General features: G+C 39.8%; 1 protein-coding gene across 6 annotated transcripts in view; it reads right to left on the reverse strand.

Annotated features, from left to right (window-relative positions):
• Positions 1-1435: 1435 nt before the first annotated feature.
• HEATR5B (HEAT repeat containing 5B) overlaps positions 1436-17024 on the reverse strand; it is a 107850-nt gene continuing 92261 nt past the window's right edge. For 3 of the 6 annotated variants that reach the window (XM_003926816.4, XM_074395897.1, XM_010337499.3), the window contains exons 34-36: positions 13901-14052; positions 11575-11788; positions 1436-7469 (exon numbers count right to left, since the gene is read on the reverse strand). In XM_003926816.4, the coding sequence (XP_003926865.1) occupies positions 7165-7469; positions 11575-11788; positions 13901-14052 (671 nt within the window). In that variant the 3' untranslated portion in view covers positions 1436-7164. The other 3 variants (XM_010337500.2, XM_074395906.1, XM_074395911.1) reach the window with 3 other exon arrangements.

Here is a 17024-nt window from a genome sequence, read left to right on the forward strand (position 1 = left end):
CAGTTACACAAGTAAAAAAAGCCAAGCAAATCCACTTAAATTTCCAGGGATTATCTGACCTGAATTCAAAGGTAAGGGGAAAAGGAGTAAAAGGAAGTTTATGTGTATGAGAAAAACAATGCATGAAATGGAAATTCATGAGTTCCAATGACAGAGACAAAGAACTGTGAACTAGGGACAAAGGCTGTGAACAAACTCCCAGGAAGAAAGTTGTGACTGGTCACTTGTACATGCATGATTTTCTTTTTCATTTTTTTCTGTTTATTTATTTATCTTTTTGAGATGGAGTTTTTCTCTTTCACCCAGGCTGGACTGAAGTGGTGCGATCTTAGCCCACTGCAACCTCTGCCTCCCGGATTCAAGTGGCTCTCCTGCTTCAGTCTCCTGAATAGCTGGGTTTACAGGAACCCACCACCATGTCAGGCTAATTTTTGTATTTTTAGTAAAGATGGGTTTTCGCCATGTTGGGCAGGCTGGTCTGGAACTTCTGACCTCAGGTGATCTACCGGCCTTGGCCTCCCAAAATGCTGGGATTACAGGTGTGAGCAACTGTGCCCACCCACATGATTTTCAATATTTGTTTAGTGGCAGCACTAAAAGCTTAGCTCAGTATAATTTTTCTAAATTATGATTAAGGGATCAGGGGCCGTGGTCAATGCCTGCAATCCCAGCACTTTGGGAGGCGGAGGGAAACAGATGGTTTTGAGTTCAGGAGTTTGAGACCAGCCTGGGCAATATGCAAAACCCTAGCTCTACAAACAAAAAAAATACAAAAAAATTTTAGCCAGGCCTGGTGGTGTGTGCCTGCAGCCCCAGCTACTATTTTCTTTTTTTAAAATTTTTTTTTTTTAGCCCCAACTATTTGAGGCTGAGGCAGGCCAGGTGCTGTGGCTCATACCTGTAATCCCAGCACTTTGGGCGATGGAGTGAGACCTTCTCTAAAAAAAAAAGTAACCAGTAAAAAATAAATTAAAAAACGATTAAGATGTGAAATTATTAATAAATTTCTGTGAAGCCCATAAATAATACTTTCATAAGCTTTTAGATAGGAGAGAACTAGAAATGAGTTTGTAATTATTAAATCAGGTTTTAAAATAATCCATCTAGTGGAAAAGCACTGAGGCAAGAAATTTATTTATAGTTCTACTCTAGCCACGTCTAACATCAACCTAAAAATTTCAACTGAGATTTAAGAATTCTAATATCAAAAAGAAAACTAGAGGAAATAAAGAAAATGTGAGGGATAGTAATTCATATAATTAAATGTCTTTAATATTGGGCTAATAATATCCATCAGTCAGCACTGTTTGAATGAAAATAAATGATGGATATAAAGTGTCTGGTACAGTGCTTAGCACACAACAGAAATGGTAATTCTTATTGACAATAATCTGTAATATTTTAACTTCTATGTCTGGATTATATGTTTATCGGGTTTTATGTTTTTTTTTTTTTTTTTTTTTTTGAGATAGGGTTCCTTTCTGTTGCCCAGACAAGTGCAGTAGCATGATGATGGCTCACTGTAAACTTGAACTCCTGGGCCCAAGTGTTGTCTCCTGTGTCAGTCTCCCAAGGTCTTGGTATGTTACCAAGGCTGGTCTCGAAGTCTTGGCCTCAAGCAATCCTCCCATCTCTGCCTTCCAAAGAGCTGGGATTATAGGCATCAGCCACCATGCCCGGCCTTGTTTACTGTATTTTATACTGTCATACTGTGATAGTAGTTCTACACCCATGTAAAGACTACTTATAGAACTAAATAATGTTATGTCCCAATATTAAAGGACTGCCCAAAGATTCTCTCTTGATAAAAATAAGCAGGACAAATATTCAGATATATGTACTTTTTAAAAATGTATAAAAGATCAGAGAGGGTATCTACTAAATTATCTCATTTTATAATGAGAAAACTGAAGCGCGAAAGGGTTAGGTTGTCTAAATTTCTATTTTTAGTGATGACAGAACCTATTTAGAACAAGAATACTTGACCTCATCAGGGCTTAGTTTTCTCTAAGAATTCATGGCTGGGTGCGGTAGCTCAAGACTGTAATCCCAGCACTTTGGGAAGCCAAGGTAGGCAGATCACTTGAGGTCAGGAGTTCGAGGTCAGCCTGACCAACATGGTGAAAGCCCATCTCTACTAAAAATACAAAAATTAGCACCTCTAATCCCAGCTATTGGGTGGCTAAGACAAGAGAATCAGGAGGCAGATGTTGCAGTGAGCTGAGCTTGCATCACTGCACTCCAGCCTGGGTGACAGAGAGAGACTCTGTCTAAAAATAAATAAATAAATAAATAAATAAAAATAATTCAGGCTGGGCGCACTGGCTCATGCCTGTAATCCCACCACTTTGGGAAGCTCAGGAGGATAACTGGAGCCCAGGAGTTTGTGGCTTTAGTCAGCTATGATCATAACATTGCAATCCAACCCTCATGACACAGCAAGACCCTGTCTCAAAAAATATTAATAATTCAAATGTATAATATTGATTAGTAAGAATTTAGAAGCAAACAGAGGATACTTTATTTCTTGAACTACGAAAACTGCTCAGATGCTGGAAAGAATCTACTGGCTATAATTGAGGGAATGTGTTCTCTTTCTGGGTCCACAAGGGGGCGTGGTCTTAGAGTGCCATGCCCCTCTCCCATCTCCCTCCATCCGGGAGATTTAACAGCTTATGTTTAAATTTCACAGAAACTAAGAGTCAGTCACCCCAGTGGAAGTTCTAAGGAACTCCTTTCATTGGCCCGGGGTCTTTGAGAAGGTGGGAGTTCCTCCCAGTTAAAACTCTCCTTCTTCCACACCCCTTCGGACTCCGTGTTTGGATCCCCTTCCACAAATACTCTCGTGGAAGCTGTTTTCCTCTAACCTGGATTTTCCCTCTGGGGTCCCCTTCCACACTCTGCCGTGGAAGCCTGTCTTCCCCTCCGGAACTCCATCTCTCTGTCTATTCCCTTCCACTCAGTGTGGAAGCTGCTTTCCTCTCCTGGATCCCTTCTTTCTGGATTCTCTCACTCAGTGTGAGAGGAGTTTTCCTTCTCTGGTTTTCCCCCTCTGGGAACCCTTCTCACTCAGTGTGAGAGTGGCTTTTCTTTCACTCACTCAGTGTGAATTAGCTGCTTCTCTCTCCTTCTCCTTTTCCTCTCTCTAAATAAATCACTTTGTACAAACACTTTTGAGTCCGGTGTTGTACTGCGCACTGCGCCGAGGTCCCTTCTCTCATTCTAGAGAGGGCAGGAGACCAAGATCCTGGAGAAACATCCTCTCAGGGGAGCTGAGGGCACCTTGAACTCCAATATAACATAATGATGCTTCTCCTTTTAGCTTCGTGACACTGGATGTTCATAATCAAATAAGATTGTTTAGGTTGAGAAAAATCTCAAGAGTTGGGCAGCAAAACAAATAAATATTAATCTTCCAACAGATCTTCCTTTTCCATATATGATCACAGAAAACTAGAAATTGTCAGTGACTTAGAAGGGTCTAGAGAAAGCATAAAGATGTACTGAAAGAGAGAGGAAGGGAACCAGGGAGGGAGACATCACTGCTAATGCATGATGCGGTCTACCCTAAAGTGGGAAATGATGGGAAAAGCCAAGAACAGCAAAAAATAGCCAAGGCAGAAATAAACATACTTTATAAATAGATGAGGGAAAAGGGGTTATATGTGTACATGCATGTGTGCAAAAAAATAAGGAGATTAGAAACAGTCTGGTGGTTCCTTAGAAAGTTAAACGTATGAGTCAGAAAGGCCAGATTAAAAGAAAAAAGTTATTTGAACCAGCAATTTCACTCCTAGGCATAAACTCAAGTGGTATTAAAACATACATCTGGCCAGGCACGGTGGCTCACGCCTGTAATCCCAGCACTTTGGGAAGCCGAGGCAGGTGGATCACGAGGTCAAGAGATCGAGACCATCCTGGTCAACATGGTGAAACCCCATCTCTACTAAAAATACAAAAAAATTAGCTGGGCATGGTGGCGCATGCCTGTAATCCCAGCTACTCAGGAGGCTGAGGCAGGAGAATTGCCTGAACCCAGGAGGCGGAGGTTGTGGTGAGCCAAGATCGTGCCATTGCACTCCAGCCTGGGTAACAAGAGCGAAACTCCATCTCAAAAAAAACCAAAACCAAACAACAACAACAACAAAAAATATGTCTACCCCAAAGCTTGTACATATTGCTCACGGCATCATTATTCCTAACAGGCAAGAAGAAGGTGAAAAATCAGCAAATGTCCTTCAACTGATTAAGAGATTCACAAAATGTGGTATACATACCATGGAATATTATTCAGCCATAAAAAGGAATGAAGTGATGCTATGACATGGATAAACCTTAAAAAATATTACAGTGGGCTGGACATGGTGGTTCATGCCTGTAATTTCAGCACTTTGGGAGGCTGAGGTAGGTGGATTGCCTGAGCTTGAGTTCAAGACCAGCCTGGCCAACACAGTGAAACAAAAAATTAGCTGGGTGTGGTGGTTGGTGTGTGCCTGTAATCCCAGCTACTGGGGAGACTGAGGCAGGAAAATCGCCAGAACCTAGGAGGCGGAGGTTGCAGTGAGCTGAGATTGTGCCCCTGCACTCCAGCCTAGGTGACAGACAGAATGAGACTCTGTCTCCAAAAACAAACAAACAGCAAAAAAAAATTACAGTGGCCAGCCTTGGTGGCTCACACCTATATCAGCACTTTGGGAGGCTGAGGCAGGTGAATTGCTAGAACTCAGGAGTTTGAGACCACCCTGGGCAACATGGTGAAACCCTGTCTCTAACAAAATATGAAAAATTAGGCCGGGCGCGGTGGCTCACACCTGTAATCCCACCACTTTGGGAGGCCGAGGCGGGTGGATCACGAGGTCAAGAGATCGAGACCATCCTGGTCAACATGGTGAAAGCCCGTCTCTACTAAAAATACAAAAAATTAGCTGGGCATGGTGGCGCGTGCCTGTAATCCCAGCTACTCAGGAGGCTGAGGCAGGAGAATTGCCTGAGCCCAGGAGGCGGAGGTTGCCGTGAGCCGAGATCGCGCCATTGCACTCCAGCCTGGGTAACAAGAGTGAAAATCCGTCTCAAAAAAAAAAAAAAAAGAAAGAAAAGAAAAATTAGCAGGGCATGGTGGCATGTGCCTGTAATCCCAGCTACTCGGGAGGCTGAGGTGGGAGGACTGCTTGAGCCCAGGAGGTAGAGGTTGCAGTGTGTTCAGATTGCACCACTGCATTTCAGCCTGGGCAACAGAGCAAGATCCCATGTCAAAAACAAGCAAATGAACAGAAAATATTATAGTAAGAAGCCAGTCACAAAAAAAACACATATTAAGTGATTCAATTTATATGAAATTTCCATGACAGATAATCTGTAGAGACAGAAAGTAGATTAGGGGTATCTTAAGTCTGGGGGAAAATGAGGAGATTGTGGGATGATAGCTAAGGGATACAAAGTTTCTTTTTGGGGTAATGTTCATAATTGACTGTGGTGATGAATTGTACACTCTGCTTTTTTCTCTTTTACTTTTTTTTGAGGGACTGGGTCACTGTTGCTGGGATATGCATGATCATAGCTTATTGCAGCCTCAAGCTCCTGGGCTCAAGCAATTCTCTTGTCTCTGTCTCCTGAGTAGCTGGGACTACAGGAATGCACCACTGGGTCTGGCTAATTTTATTTTTGTTTAATGTAGAGATGAGGTCTTGCTGTGTTGCCCAGGCTGCTCTCAAACTCCCGGCCTCAGCCTCCCAAAGTGCTGGGATTACACATGTGAGCCACCATGCCCAAACTGAATTGAGTTGTATGGTATGTGAACTGGATCTCAATTTAAGTTGTTACCAAAAACAAAAAGCAAGGAGAGTAATTTTGGTAATGCAAACCTGAAATGAAAAAACAACCAGGGCCAACTGTGATGGCTCACGCCTGTAATCTCAGCACTCTGGCAGGCTCAGGTGGAAAGATCATTCAAGACGGGGAGGTTGAGGCTGCAATGGGCCATGGTCACGTGCCACTGCATTCCAGCCTGGGCAACCGTGAGATCCTGCTTCAAAAAAAAAGAAAAAACCCAAACATCAGTGAGAAAACAGGCAAGACAAAAGTACCTATCTAAGGTATCTAAAAGGCTGAGTGGAGTTCAAGTATAGTCAGCTATGCCTGTACTCCAGTCTGGGCAACAGTGCAAGACTGTCTCTAAAGGGAAAAAGAAGAGAAAAGAGAAAAGAAGAGAAAATGTTTAGAAAAGTGACTTGCTTGTGATCATACTTGCTCAGTCTGTAACACTGTGTGGTAAAACCTGGTGTTAATTTGCTAAATGCTGTGACAAACATTCCTTTTGTGAATTATCTATTTCATGTAGTAAAATGCTCACTGCATGAGAAAACGGTATCACTATAATTATGCGTAATTCATTTTTGTATCTTCTGCAGCACTTAGCTTGATGCCTTATACACAGTAGGCATTCAATAAATATTTGATAAAGGAAACTAACCATCATAGCCAGAACTTGAGGTTCTGTAATTACAAAACATAACTGAAGCCAAATTTTAGGCATTAAAAAAAGCAGAATATATATACATTTAAAACATTTTAGTGAACCTTCAAATGAGAATTTCAACTCTGATAACAACTAAAATATACATAGCATCATTTAGTAATTTGATATGAAAGCTAAAAGATCCATCAGAAAGATAAGGACATTTTGGGATATGCTTAGAAAATGTTGTGATTTTATTCATAGTATATACACCACAAAACAGATGCTTTCTATTATTTTGGTTACTTCAAAATTTAAAATCTGCTTGTCTTTCCATTGATTTTTTTCATGACAGATGCTGAGTTCTGACCTGTTTTTTTCCCTCACAATATCAATAGGCTGCCTGACTACATGATACAATTATGTTTTTAGCATTTAAGACTATGGCTCAGTGTTAAAAAAATAAATTAATTAACAAAAGAGAAACATTATTGGGAGGAAAATGAAAACATATTCACCACATGATTAAAAAAATCACTCCTTAAAAATCAGTAAGTTGGTGTGAGCATTATTTCACTTAACCTATTTGGAAGCACTATAATACCAATATACAAGTAAAACAGAACCCATAGATAGCCTGGAATGATACAGTGGCCTTCACTAATTAAGTGCTAGTTGACACTATAAATACAAATAAATGAAAGTGCAAATTAAAAAAAACTCGTCTTTAGCTTAATTGTTGGTGCAGAATGTATGGCGGGGGCTGGCTGTCTGGCAGCCGCTTTGGCTTTGCTCGCTTGGCTTGCTCGAACAGCAGTTTCTAGACGCACTTTCAACTCAGGAGCAGCCCCCATTACTGTCTTGAAAGCATGTGGATACAGAGGTCCAATATGCATTAAATTCTGGAGTGCAAACTCATGAAGATCTTTGGAAGCTGAACTTGCTGAGGCAAAAGAATTTTCATCCAGCAGGTAAGAAATCAAAGTGGGAACTAAAAGAGCAAGTAGCTGGACTCCTGTAAATAATAAAGCACAAAGAAAGATCACAAACTTAAAGATTACAATAAACTTTAATTTAAAAACTAGGCAACTGCCACAGAAGACTGAATTATAATAAAATAAGTAAACATGCACAACCTACTTTAGACCTTAATAACTCACAATTAATATTAAATATTTACTAAATGTCCAAGATGGAAAACAGGTTTGTTAATATTGTATAATTTACATTTACATTAATTTGTTTCACTAAAAAAAAAAAAAAAAAAAAAAAAATGGGCCAAAGGTTAAAAAGTAATAAAACACTTTACAATTGCCATCTGGTAGAACATATTTTGAGAGTAAGATTATAAAATTTTTACTGGCATTCTAGAATCAGGAGATTGAAGTGGGGAACAGAAACCTGAAAACCATCTATTTACCATTATTTAACTAAAACTAGGTGCTTCTTTCTTCTTAAAGTAGAAGTTTTTTCCTATTTCATCATCCCCCAAAACTCATAGTGAGGGGAAATTCCTCAAAAATAAGGGAATACATAACACGTAGGGTTAACAAGAACCTATGTCTGGCTGATATAAATTCTAACTCCTTAAAAAAAAGATGTATTTGGAGGCTTTATCTCCTTCTGTTAGTCTCTTTGTCTTTACTTACTAGCAACTCCACCCTGGGTATAAGTTTCATTAAAGGTGATATTTTTCTAACAATTCACCTTTATATGTAATTGTGTGTGTGTATAACATCTCTTATAATCACCTTGAGAATCATACTTTCTCTTCCTTAATTACTATTAATTCTTGTAGAATGACAATTGAAGAAAGTGTAAGGCAGCAGGAAGCATGTGGTAGAAATGTGTGACACTCACTGATGTCAACAGGGACGGTGATGGTAATCAGTGAAGTCTTTCCAGAATCCCAGTCCCTTCCTGGACCTTATTGTCTTCTTTCCCTGCTGTACTTTTTTCCTCCACAGCCTCTAACAATTCCTGCATCTAACTTCAGACGTTATATCTACATCTAAAATTGATATAATTAGATCTATCTTCATCACTATATAAAGATACATGTCTACATATAATAGACACAGATATACATTATGTATATGGGATGTGAAGTATTTATTGTCAGTGTTTTCCTATGAGAAATATAAGTTCCATGAGATCAGGGACCTTTGCCTGTTTTATTTCATGCTAAATTCTCAATGCCTAGAACACTGCCTGGTATACAGGTACTCAAAAACTATCTTTTGATTGAATAAGCATATACATTCTTCCTCTTGGTAACTACCAAGAAGTTTCCAATTAATTGGATATTTTTCCATATTAAGTTTTCATAAGATAAAAAGCTTATTTTTAAAGTCCCAAGTAAATCCTCCAATCTTCTAGATTTAGTTCAATTTCCCTCATATAGAATGTCAATAGTATTATAGGACGGGGCATGGTGGCTCCCGCCTGTAATCCTATCCCTTTGGGAGGTCAAGGTGGGCGGATACCCTGAGGTCAGGTGTTCGAGACCAGCCTGGCCAACAGGGCGAAACCCCATCTCTACTAAAAATACAGAATTATCTGGGTGTGGTGGTGCATGCCTGTAATCCCAGCTACTCGGGACGCTGAGGAGAATAGCTACCAGCTACCTGGGAGGCAGAGGTTGCAGTGAGCTGAGATGGCACCACCGCACTCCAGCATGGGTAACAAAGCAAGACTCCCTTTCAAAAAAACAATAAAAGAATATTAATAATAATATAAAATATTATTATAAAAGCTGGCTTTCATAATACAAATTAGAGAATTAGAAAATATATATAAAATTATCTCCAGTATACTGGCTTGCTAAATTGGAAGAAGTTTCAATAGGTTTCCAATAGTAGGTTGAAAATTAAGGTTTTGGTTTTAAAATTTTTAAAATATAACTGGAAAAATTAACATTTAAGTATTCATCAAATATCTAGAAATAAGCTAAGCATTATAGGAAATGTTACATAATTCGTTTCTACCTGGATGCTTTTATTATCTAAATGAAAAGAGTAAGATAGTACATAGAACAATTAGAGTACTAAGTGCTAAAAATGTGGGTAGTATTTGAGTATAGAATTCACCAAGAGACTCATGAGGCTGAGGAGTACTTTGGGATTTTATAGCTTTGATGATTAGTTTAAAATTGCAAGGCCACAAAATACATGGTTGGTTATAAATACAAAAGAAATTCTATGAAGGGCAGGATCAGAGTAAGCTAAGTAATTAGATAATATTTCTCAAAGAAAAGATTTAATGTAGGTTTAACAGATTTGTATAAGAAGAAGAGAAAAAACAACTGAGGAAAGTGAAAATAATATGAACAATGAAAGTGATTAAAAGGAGCACAGAAAGGAAACTGGTCTGGTCAGGTTAGCAAGTATACACAGGGCAACAGAAATAGTATTTTAAAAGTCAAGTGAAGATGTTGAGACTTGATGCTGTAAGGCAAGAGTAAACTTTTCCAAATTCTTAAGCAAAGGAGAGATAAAATAAGTAAATTTGATGGTGAATGTCAGCTAGGAAAACTACTCTAGTTATCTATTCAGGAGGTGACTAGATATAAGACTAGGAAGCGAATTTCTCTTGAATCCTAGAGAAATTTCAGAAACAGACAGGACAATATTTGAGTAACAGATTCAATAAAGATAATGAACACTGAGTCAAATATAATTCTAATACTTTTAACTTATAACCTTGATCATGCAGGGTGAGAAAACATATACTGCCCATTCTTACTGGATACTGTAAAATTGAAAACAAAATTAACATCTGTAAATGAGATGAAAAAAAAACTGAGTGACTTAAATTCAAAAGCTGAAAATTTACCCTCTTGGAATCATGTAACTATAGAATATCAAGCAAAGTATAAAAATGTTGCCATCAAATTAATATGATTTACATTCATTCATTTATTTGATGGTATCCTCCTAATTAACGTTGCCTTATTTCACTAATAAGACTTGTTTTTGCATGGCATTTAGCCTTAGATTTAGTTTTAATTTTAAAAACAGGCCAATTGCTTATTCTACCTCTTAAAAGTCTTGTTGGAGTACAAAACATCTGTTATCTGAGTGAAAATATATATTAAGCTGCATAAGTCTCTGGTTAAATGAATGTATGCAGTTTTTCATTAAATTAAAACAAATTTCTAAATAAAAAGTTTTGAGGTATTTTAATAATGATGTTTGGTATTAATACTTAACTGGTTATATTTGTTATAAAGCTTTTATACCTCTATTATGAAGATTAGAATATTATTTTAAATCCCAATTAAACAGGCACAATGGCTCACACCTGTAATCCTAGTACTTTGGGAGGCCAAGATGGGTGGATCACTTGAGTCCAGAAGGAGTTAGAGACCAATCTGGGTAACATGGCAAAATCCTGTCTCTACAAAAAATATGAAAAATAGCCAGGCATGATGGCGTGTAGTCCCAGCTAAGTGGGAGGATTGTTTCAGCCTAGGAGGCAGAGGTTGCAGTGAGCCAAGATGGTGCCATTGCACTTCAGCCCAGGTGACACAGTGAGATTCTGTCTCAAAAAAAAAAAGAAAAGAAAAAAAGAAAAAACCCCATTAAACATCTATGCTTTTTTACTAGAACTTAAGAGATGCATATATTCCTAGAAAAAAAAAATCAGTGTGTTGAAATGCCATTAGTAATTCATTTTAAATTCCTGCTCAAAAAAAAAAAAAAAATCAACTCAATACATTATGTAACATGAGCAAAGCCCTGTTTCTCTTTGTTTTGAGATGATGCCTCAGTCTGTTGCTCAGGCTGGAGTGCCGTGGCACAATCTTGGCTCAATGCAACCTCTGCCTCCTGGGTTAAAGCGATTCTCCTGCCACAGCCTCCTGAGGAGCTGGAATTACAGGTGCATGGCACCATGCCTGGCTAATTTTTGTATTTTTAGTAGAGACAGGGTTTCACCATGTTTGCCAGTATGGTCTAGATCTCTTGACCTCATGATCCGCCTGCCTTAGCCTCCCAAAGTGCTGGGATTACAGAAATGAGTCACTGTGCCCGGCAGCCCTGTTTCTAATACCAAATAAGATTTATATATAATACAGATCTTCATTTTGAACTAGTAGCTTTTTATAAGAATATACTTACTGTTTTGTTCTTCACCGAGAGCAACCAACGTCTCAAGAACTTTTACTCCTTCTTGAACCGCTAAAAGTTCTACGTTACTGGCTGGTCTGTTTCTTTCAACAGCTTTTAGCTTTTCAACCACTATTGGAGCTAATGAATGAATATAAGGAGTTGAAAGCGCACGATTGGAATGCTGGAAGACTGAGAGGAGAAGCTGGTAACACTTGGCTTGAACCTATATAAGACGATCATGTTATCAATTAACGTGTATAGTTCTTACTTGCTCTACAATCACACTGTATATTATGTACTGAAAATAAGTGATACTGCAGGATGAAAATGTAAATTACATTTCTACTTAGAGAAAAGGAGTAGAATAATAGAATTTTCTGACAAAAATTAGTCAAACAATTTCAAATATTTTAATTACCAAATCACAATGCTTATACAATTTCTACATTTTTTTCTTTTTTTTTTTTTTGAGATGGAGTCTCACTCTGCCACCAGGCTGGAGAGCAGTGGTGCAATTTTAGCTCACTGCAACCTCCACCTCTGGGTTCAAGTGAGTCTTCTGTCTCAGCCTCCCGAGTAGCTGGGGCTACAGGTGCACGCCACCATGCCCAGCTAATGTTTGTATTTTTAGTAGAGATGGGGTTTCACCATGTTAGCCAGAATGGTCTCTATCTCCTGACCTCATGATCCACCTACCTCGGCCTCCCAAAGTGCTGGGATTACAGGCATGAGCCATCTCGCCTGGCCAATTCCTATATTTCTATAGTGTGAAAGAAGTTAGAAATCAGTTATTCCACTTCTTTTTTTAAATTCTTCCTTTAATGTACAATTGTCTCTCCTATTTTAACCAAATATATTTAGTAAGGAAGGTTAGTTAATATTTGAATGATGTGTAAATATTTTTATAGCTTTGAAAGCTATAAGAATTTTGCTTAGATATCTTACAACCATTTGATTCCCTGGAAACGACTGTTAACAATGTAAGGTTTCCAGACCTAGAAAATAAAAGTCTTACTGGCTCCACTTTATATTAGAAAGGCTTCAGATTAACACTTAAAAAAAAAAATGAAGGAAGAGCTGGGCATGAAGGAAGAGGTGGCTCATGCCTATAATCCCAGCACTTTGGGAGATCAAGGTGGGCGGATAACGAGGTTGGCAGTTCAAGACCAGCCACCAACATGGTGAAACCCCATCTCTACTAAAAATACAAAAATTAGCTGGGCATGGTGATATGCACCTGTAATCTCAGCTATTCAGGAAGCTGAGGCAGGAGGATCACTTGAACCTGGGAGGTGGAGGTTGCAGTGAGGTGAGATAGCACCACTGCACTCCAACCTGGATGATAGAGCAAGATTCCAACTTGGGAGAAAAAAAAACAGGAAGGAAGGAAAGAAGGAAGAGAGGGAGGGAGGACCCACCAATATATGGGACAGAGAGGAATAAAACTATTTCAGTGCTTTGGTAAAACACAAGTAGCTAAATCTAGCCAGACACCAGAAAAACCTGGGGAACATTTTAAATATACAGATCTTTGAGCCACTGTTCTAGAGACTCAGATTCAGGAAGATAGTGGTGGAGTCCAAGAATTTTTCTTTTTTTTTTTTGAGATGGAGTCTCACATTGTTGCCTGGGCTGGAATGCAATGGCGCAATCTTGGCTCACTCCAACCTTCGCCTCCTAGGTTCAAGTGATTTTCCTGCCTCAGCTCCTGAGTAGCTGGGATTACAGGTGTCTGCCACCATGCCCAGCTAATTTTTTTGTACTTTTAGTAGAGATGTGTTTCACTATGTTGGCCAGACTGGTCTCAAACTCCTGACCTCCTGATCCACCCTCTTTGGCCTCCCAGAGTGCTGGGATTACAGGCGTGAGCCACCAAGCTCAGCCTCCAAGAATGTTTCCAAACTGCTTTTTAAAATTTCTGATGTGCAGCAGGCTTGAGAATCACTAGTTTAGATTCTGACATTGTAAAATAAAAAAACTTACTTTCTAGACAAACTAGTTTCCAGTAGGTTCATTAAAACGTTTAATAAATGTAAACTTCTTTAATGTCCTTAGCATCATTTAAATAAACACTGTAAAAGCATAATCATAGACTCTTGTCTCTACCAGCATACCCCGGGGTTAATAAAAATTTCATATATTGGAGAATTTCTACATATGTGAATACACATATACACGTGTTTTAGTGCTTAAACCCAGTGATTTGTGTTGTTTTTTTCATTTAAAAGCCATAGTGTTTAGCTTTCAATTATGTATCATATATTTTAATGAATCAGTCTGACATTTTCCTGAAAAAGGGAAATGTTTACCTATGTCTGTTTAAAGTGCAACTTACCCATGGGTCACATGAATTTAATGCGTTTTTAAATCTGTTCATGCAGCCATTCTGTAATGACTGGACTCCTATTATTTCACTACTAGCAGACCACAGGAAGAGTGCAATTGCTGTTAGCATGCTGACTTCATCGGGTGTAGGTACAGAGTCTTCTGAAAACAAAAAATGAAAGAAGTGTGCTGTTTCTAAAATATTTTAGAATTTTGTTTTTTAATTTTTTAGAGAGAGATGATGTCTTGCCATGTTTTCCAGGCTGGTCTCGAACTCCTGGGCTCAAGTGATCCTCCTGCCTTGGCCTCCCAAAGTGCTTGGATTACAGGTGTGAGCCATTGTGCCTGCACAGAATTTAATGTTGAATAATCATCTCTCTCTCTCCCTGCAACATTTATAATAGTATTTGCCTCAATCTAACACGGTCCACAGACGACTATAAGAAATTTAATATATAAAGTTAAAAGTGTGAAGTTATGGCCAGGCGCTGTGGCTCATGCCTGTAATCCCAGCACTTTGGGAGGCCGAGGTGGGTGGATCACGAGGTCAAGAGATCGAGACCATCCTGGTCAATATGGCGAAACCCCGTCTCTACTAAAAATACAAAAAAATTAGCTGGGCATGGTGGCGCGTGCCTGTAATCCCAGCTACTCAAGAGGCTGAGGCAGGAGAATTGCCTGAACCCAGGAGGCGGAGGTCGCGGTGAGCCAAGATTGCGCCATTGCACTCCGGCCTGGTTAACAAGAGCGAGACTCCGCCTCAAAAAAAAAAAAAAAAAGAAAGTGTGAAGTTATGTTTAATGCTAAGTGATTATAAAATATTCTAATTAATTTAAAAATCCAGAGTACATTTTTCAGTAACATCTCCTTTCAACTTAGTATATGAAAATCTGTAAATTCCATGCCTGGCCTGGTGGCTCACACCTGTAATCCCAGTACTTTGGGAGGTTAAGGTGGGACAATCATGAGGTCAAGAGATTGAGACCATCCTGGCCAACATGGTGAAACCCCGTCTCTACTAAAAATACAAAAATTAGCTGGGCGTGGTAGCATTAGCCTGTAGTCCCAGCTACTTGGGACGCTGAGGCAGAACTGCCTGAACCCAGGAGGTGGAGGTTACAATGAGCCAAGATTACACCACTGCACTTCAGCCTGGCGACAGAGCGAGACTCCATCTCTAAACAAACTAACAAACAAAACAAACCTGTAAATTCCATATAACCATAAAAAAAAAAAAAAAAAAAAAAAGCAGCCAGGCGTGGTGGCTCACACCTGTAATCCCAGCACTTTGGGAGGCCACAGCAGCAGGACCACCTGAGGTCAGGAGTCTGAGACCAGCCTGACCACAAATTAGCCAGGCGTGGTGGTGCATTTGCCTGTAATCCCAGCTACTCAGAAAGCTAAGGCAGGAGAATCACTTGAACCCAGACGGCAGAGGTTGCAGTGAGCCAAGAATTTGCCACTACAAAGCCTGGGTGACAAAGTGAGATTCTGTCTCAAAGAAAAGAAAAAAAGCGCCACACCCAGTTAATTTTGTAATTTTAGTAGAGACAGGGTTTTACCATGTTCGCCAGGATGGTCTCGATCTCTTGACCTCATGATCCACCCGCCTCAGACTCCCAAAGTGCTGGGAATACAGGCGTGAACCACCGTGCCTGGCCCTAAATATGATTTTCTACTAAAAGGAATCAAGGCTTTTGGAGAAGGGGCGAATTCTAGAACAATGAGGGGGAAAACTCTCAGTCACATCTCAGTGCTAGAAAGCATGGAAGTGCTCAAATAATGGGGCCGTACTGAAGTAACAGTGAGGGACCCAGCTAATTAAAAAAAAATTATGATTGTATTGATAGCAAAAAACAAACACATAATTAAGGGAGAGTAAAGGGAGAGCTCTTCCTTTTAATAGAATGCCAGCTAATAAATGCAAAAGGAATTAAAAGTATAAACTAGAATATTATCATTTTGAAACTATAATAGTAATAAATGACTCAGGGACTATGGATGCTGAAACCACTATGTCAAAGTTTGATGAGGGGCAGTGCACAGTGGCTCATGCCTGTAATCCCAGCACTTTAGCAGGCTGAGGTGGGTGGATCACTTGAGGTCAGGAGTTCAAGATCAGCCTGGCCAATATGGTGAAACTCTGCCTCTACTGAAAATACAAAAATTAGTTGGGCATGGTGGCAGTTGCCTATAGTCCCAGCTACTTGGGAGGCTGAGGCAGGAGAATTGCTTGAACCCAGGAGGTGGAGGTTGCAGTGAACTGAGATCGCGCCATTGCACTCCCAGCCTGGGCAACAGGGTGAGAGTCCATCTCAAAAAAAAATTAGAAAGTTTGATGGGAACAGACAAGTGAGACAATCTCAAAGTATTTTCCCACAGATTATAAAATGGAAAAATAGCAACTTGATAGTGGAGAAACATGGCAGATTTCTTTCTTTTTCTGATGTTCTTTTATTTATTTATTTATTTATTTATTTATTTATTTATTTATTTATTTGAGACGGAGTTTCACTCTTGTTATCCAGGCTGGAGTGCAATGGCGCGATCTCGGCTCACTGCAACCTCCGTCTCCTGGGTTCAAGCAATTCTCCTGCCTCAGCCTCCCGAGTAGCTGGGACTACAGGTGTGCACCACAATGCCCAGCTAATTTTTGTATTTTTAGTAGAGACGGGGTTTCACCATGTTGACCAGGATGGTCTCGATCTCTTGACCTCGTGATCCACCCGCCTCGGCCTCCCAAAGTGCTGAGATTACAGGCTTGAGCCACCGCGCCCGGCCATTTATTTATTTTGAGATGGAATCTTGCTCTGTCGACCAGGCTGGAGTGCAGTGGCTCCATCTAGGCTCCGCCTCTCAGGTTCAACTGATTCTCCTGCTTCAGCCTCCTGAGTAGCTGGGACTACAGGTGCCAGACACCATGCCCGGCTAATTTTTGTATTTTTAGTAGAGATGGAGTTTCACCCTGTTGGCCTGACTGGTCTCAAACTCCTAACCTCAGGTGATCCACCTGCCTCAGCCTCCCAAAGTGCTGGGATCAGAAGCATGGGCCACCGTGCCTGGCTGACAGACAATTTCTTAACAAAGTTATAAAAGTTAAGATTCCCAGTAATGGGACAAAGCAACATCACAAA

The sequence above is a fragment of the Saimiri boliviensis genome, chromosome 1 (genome assembly GCF_048565385.1).
Source record: "Saimiri boliviensis isolate mSaiBol1 chromosome 1, mSaiBol1.pri, whole genome shotgun sequence".
NCBI lineage: Eukaryota > Metazoa > Chordata > Mammalia > Primates > Cebidae > Saimiri > Saimiri boliviensis.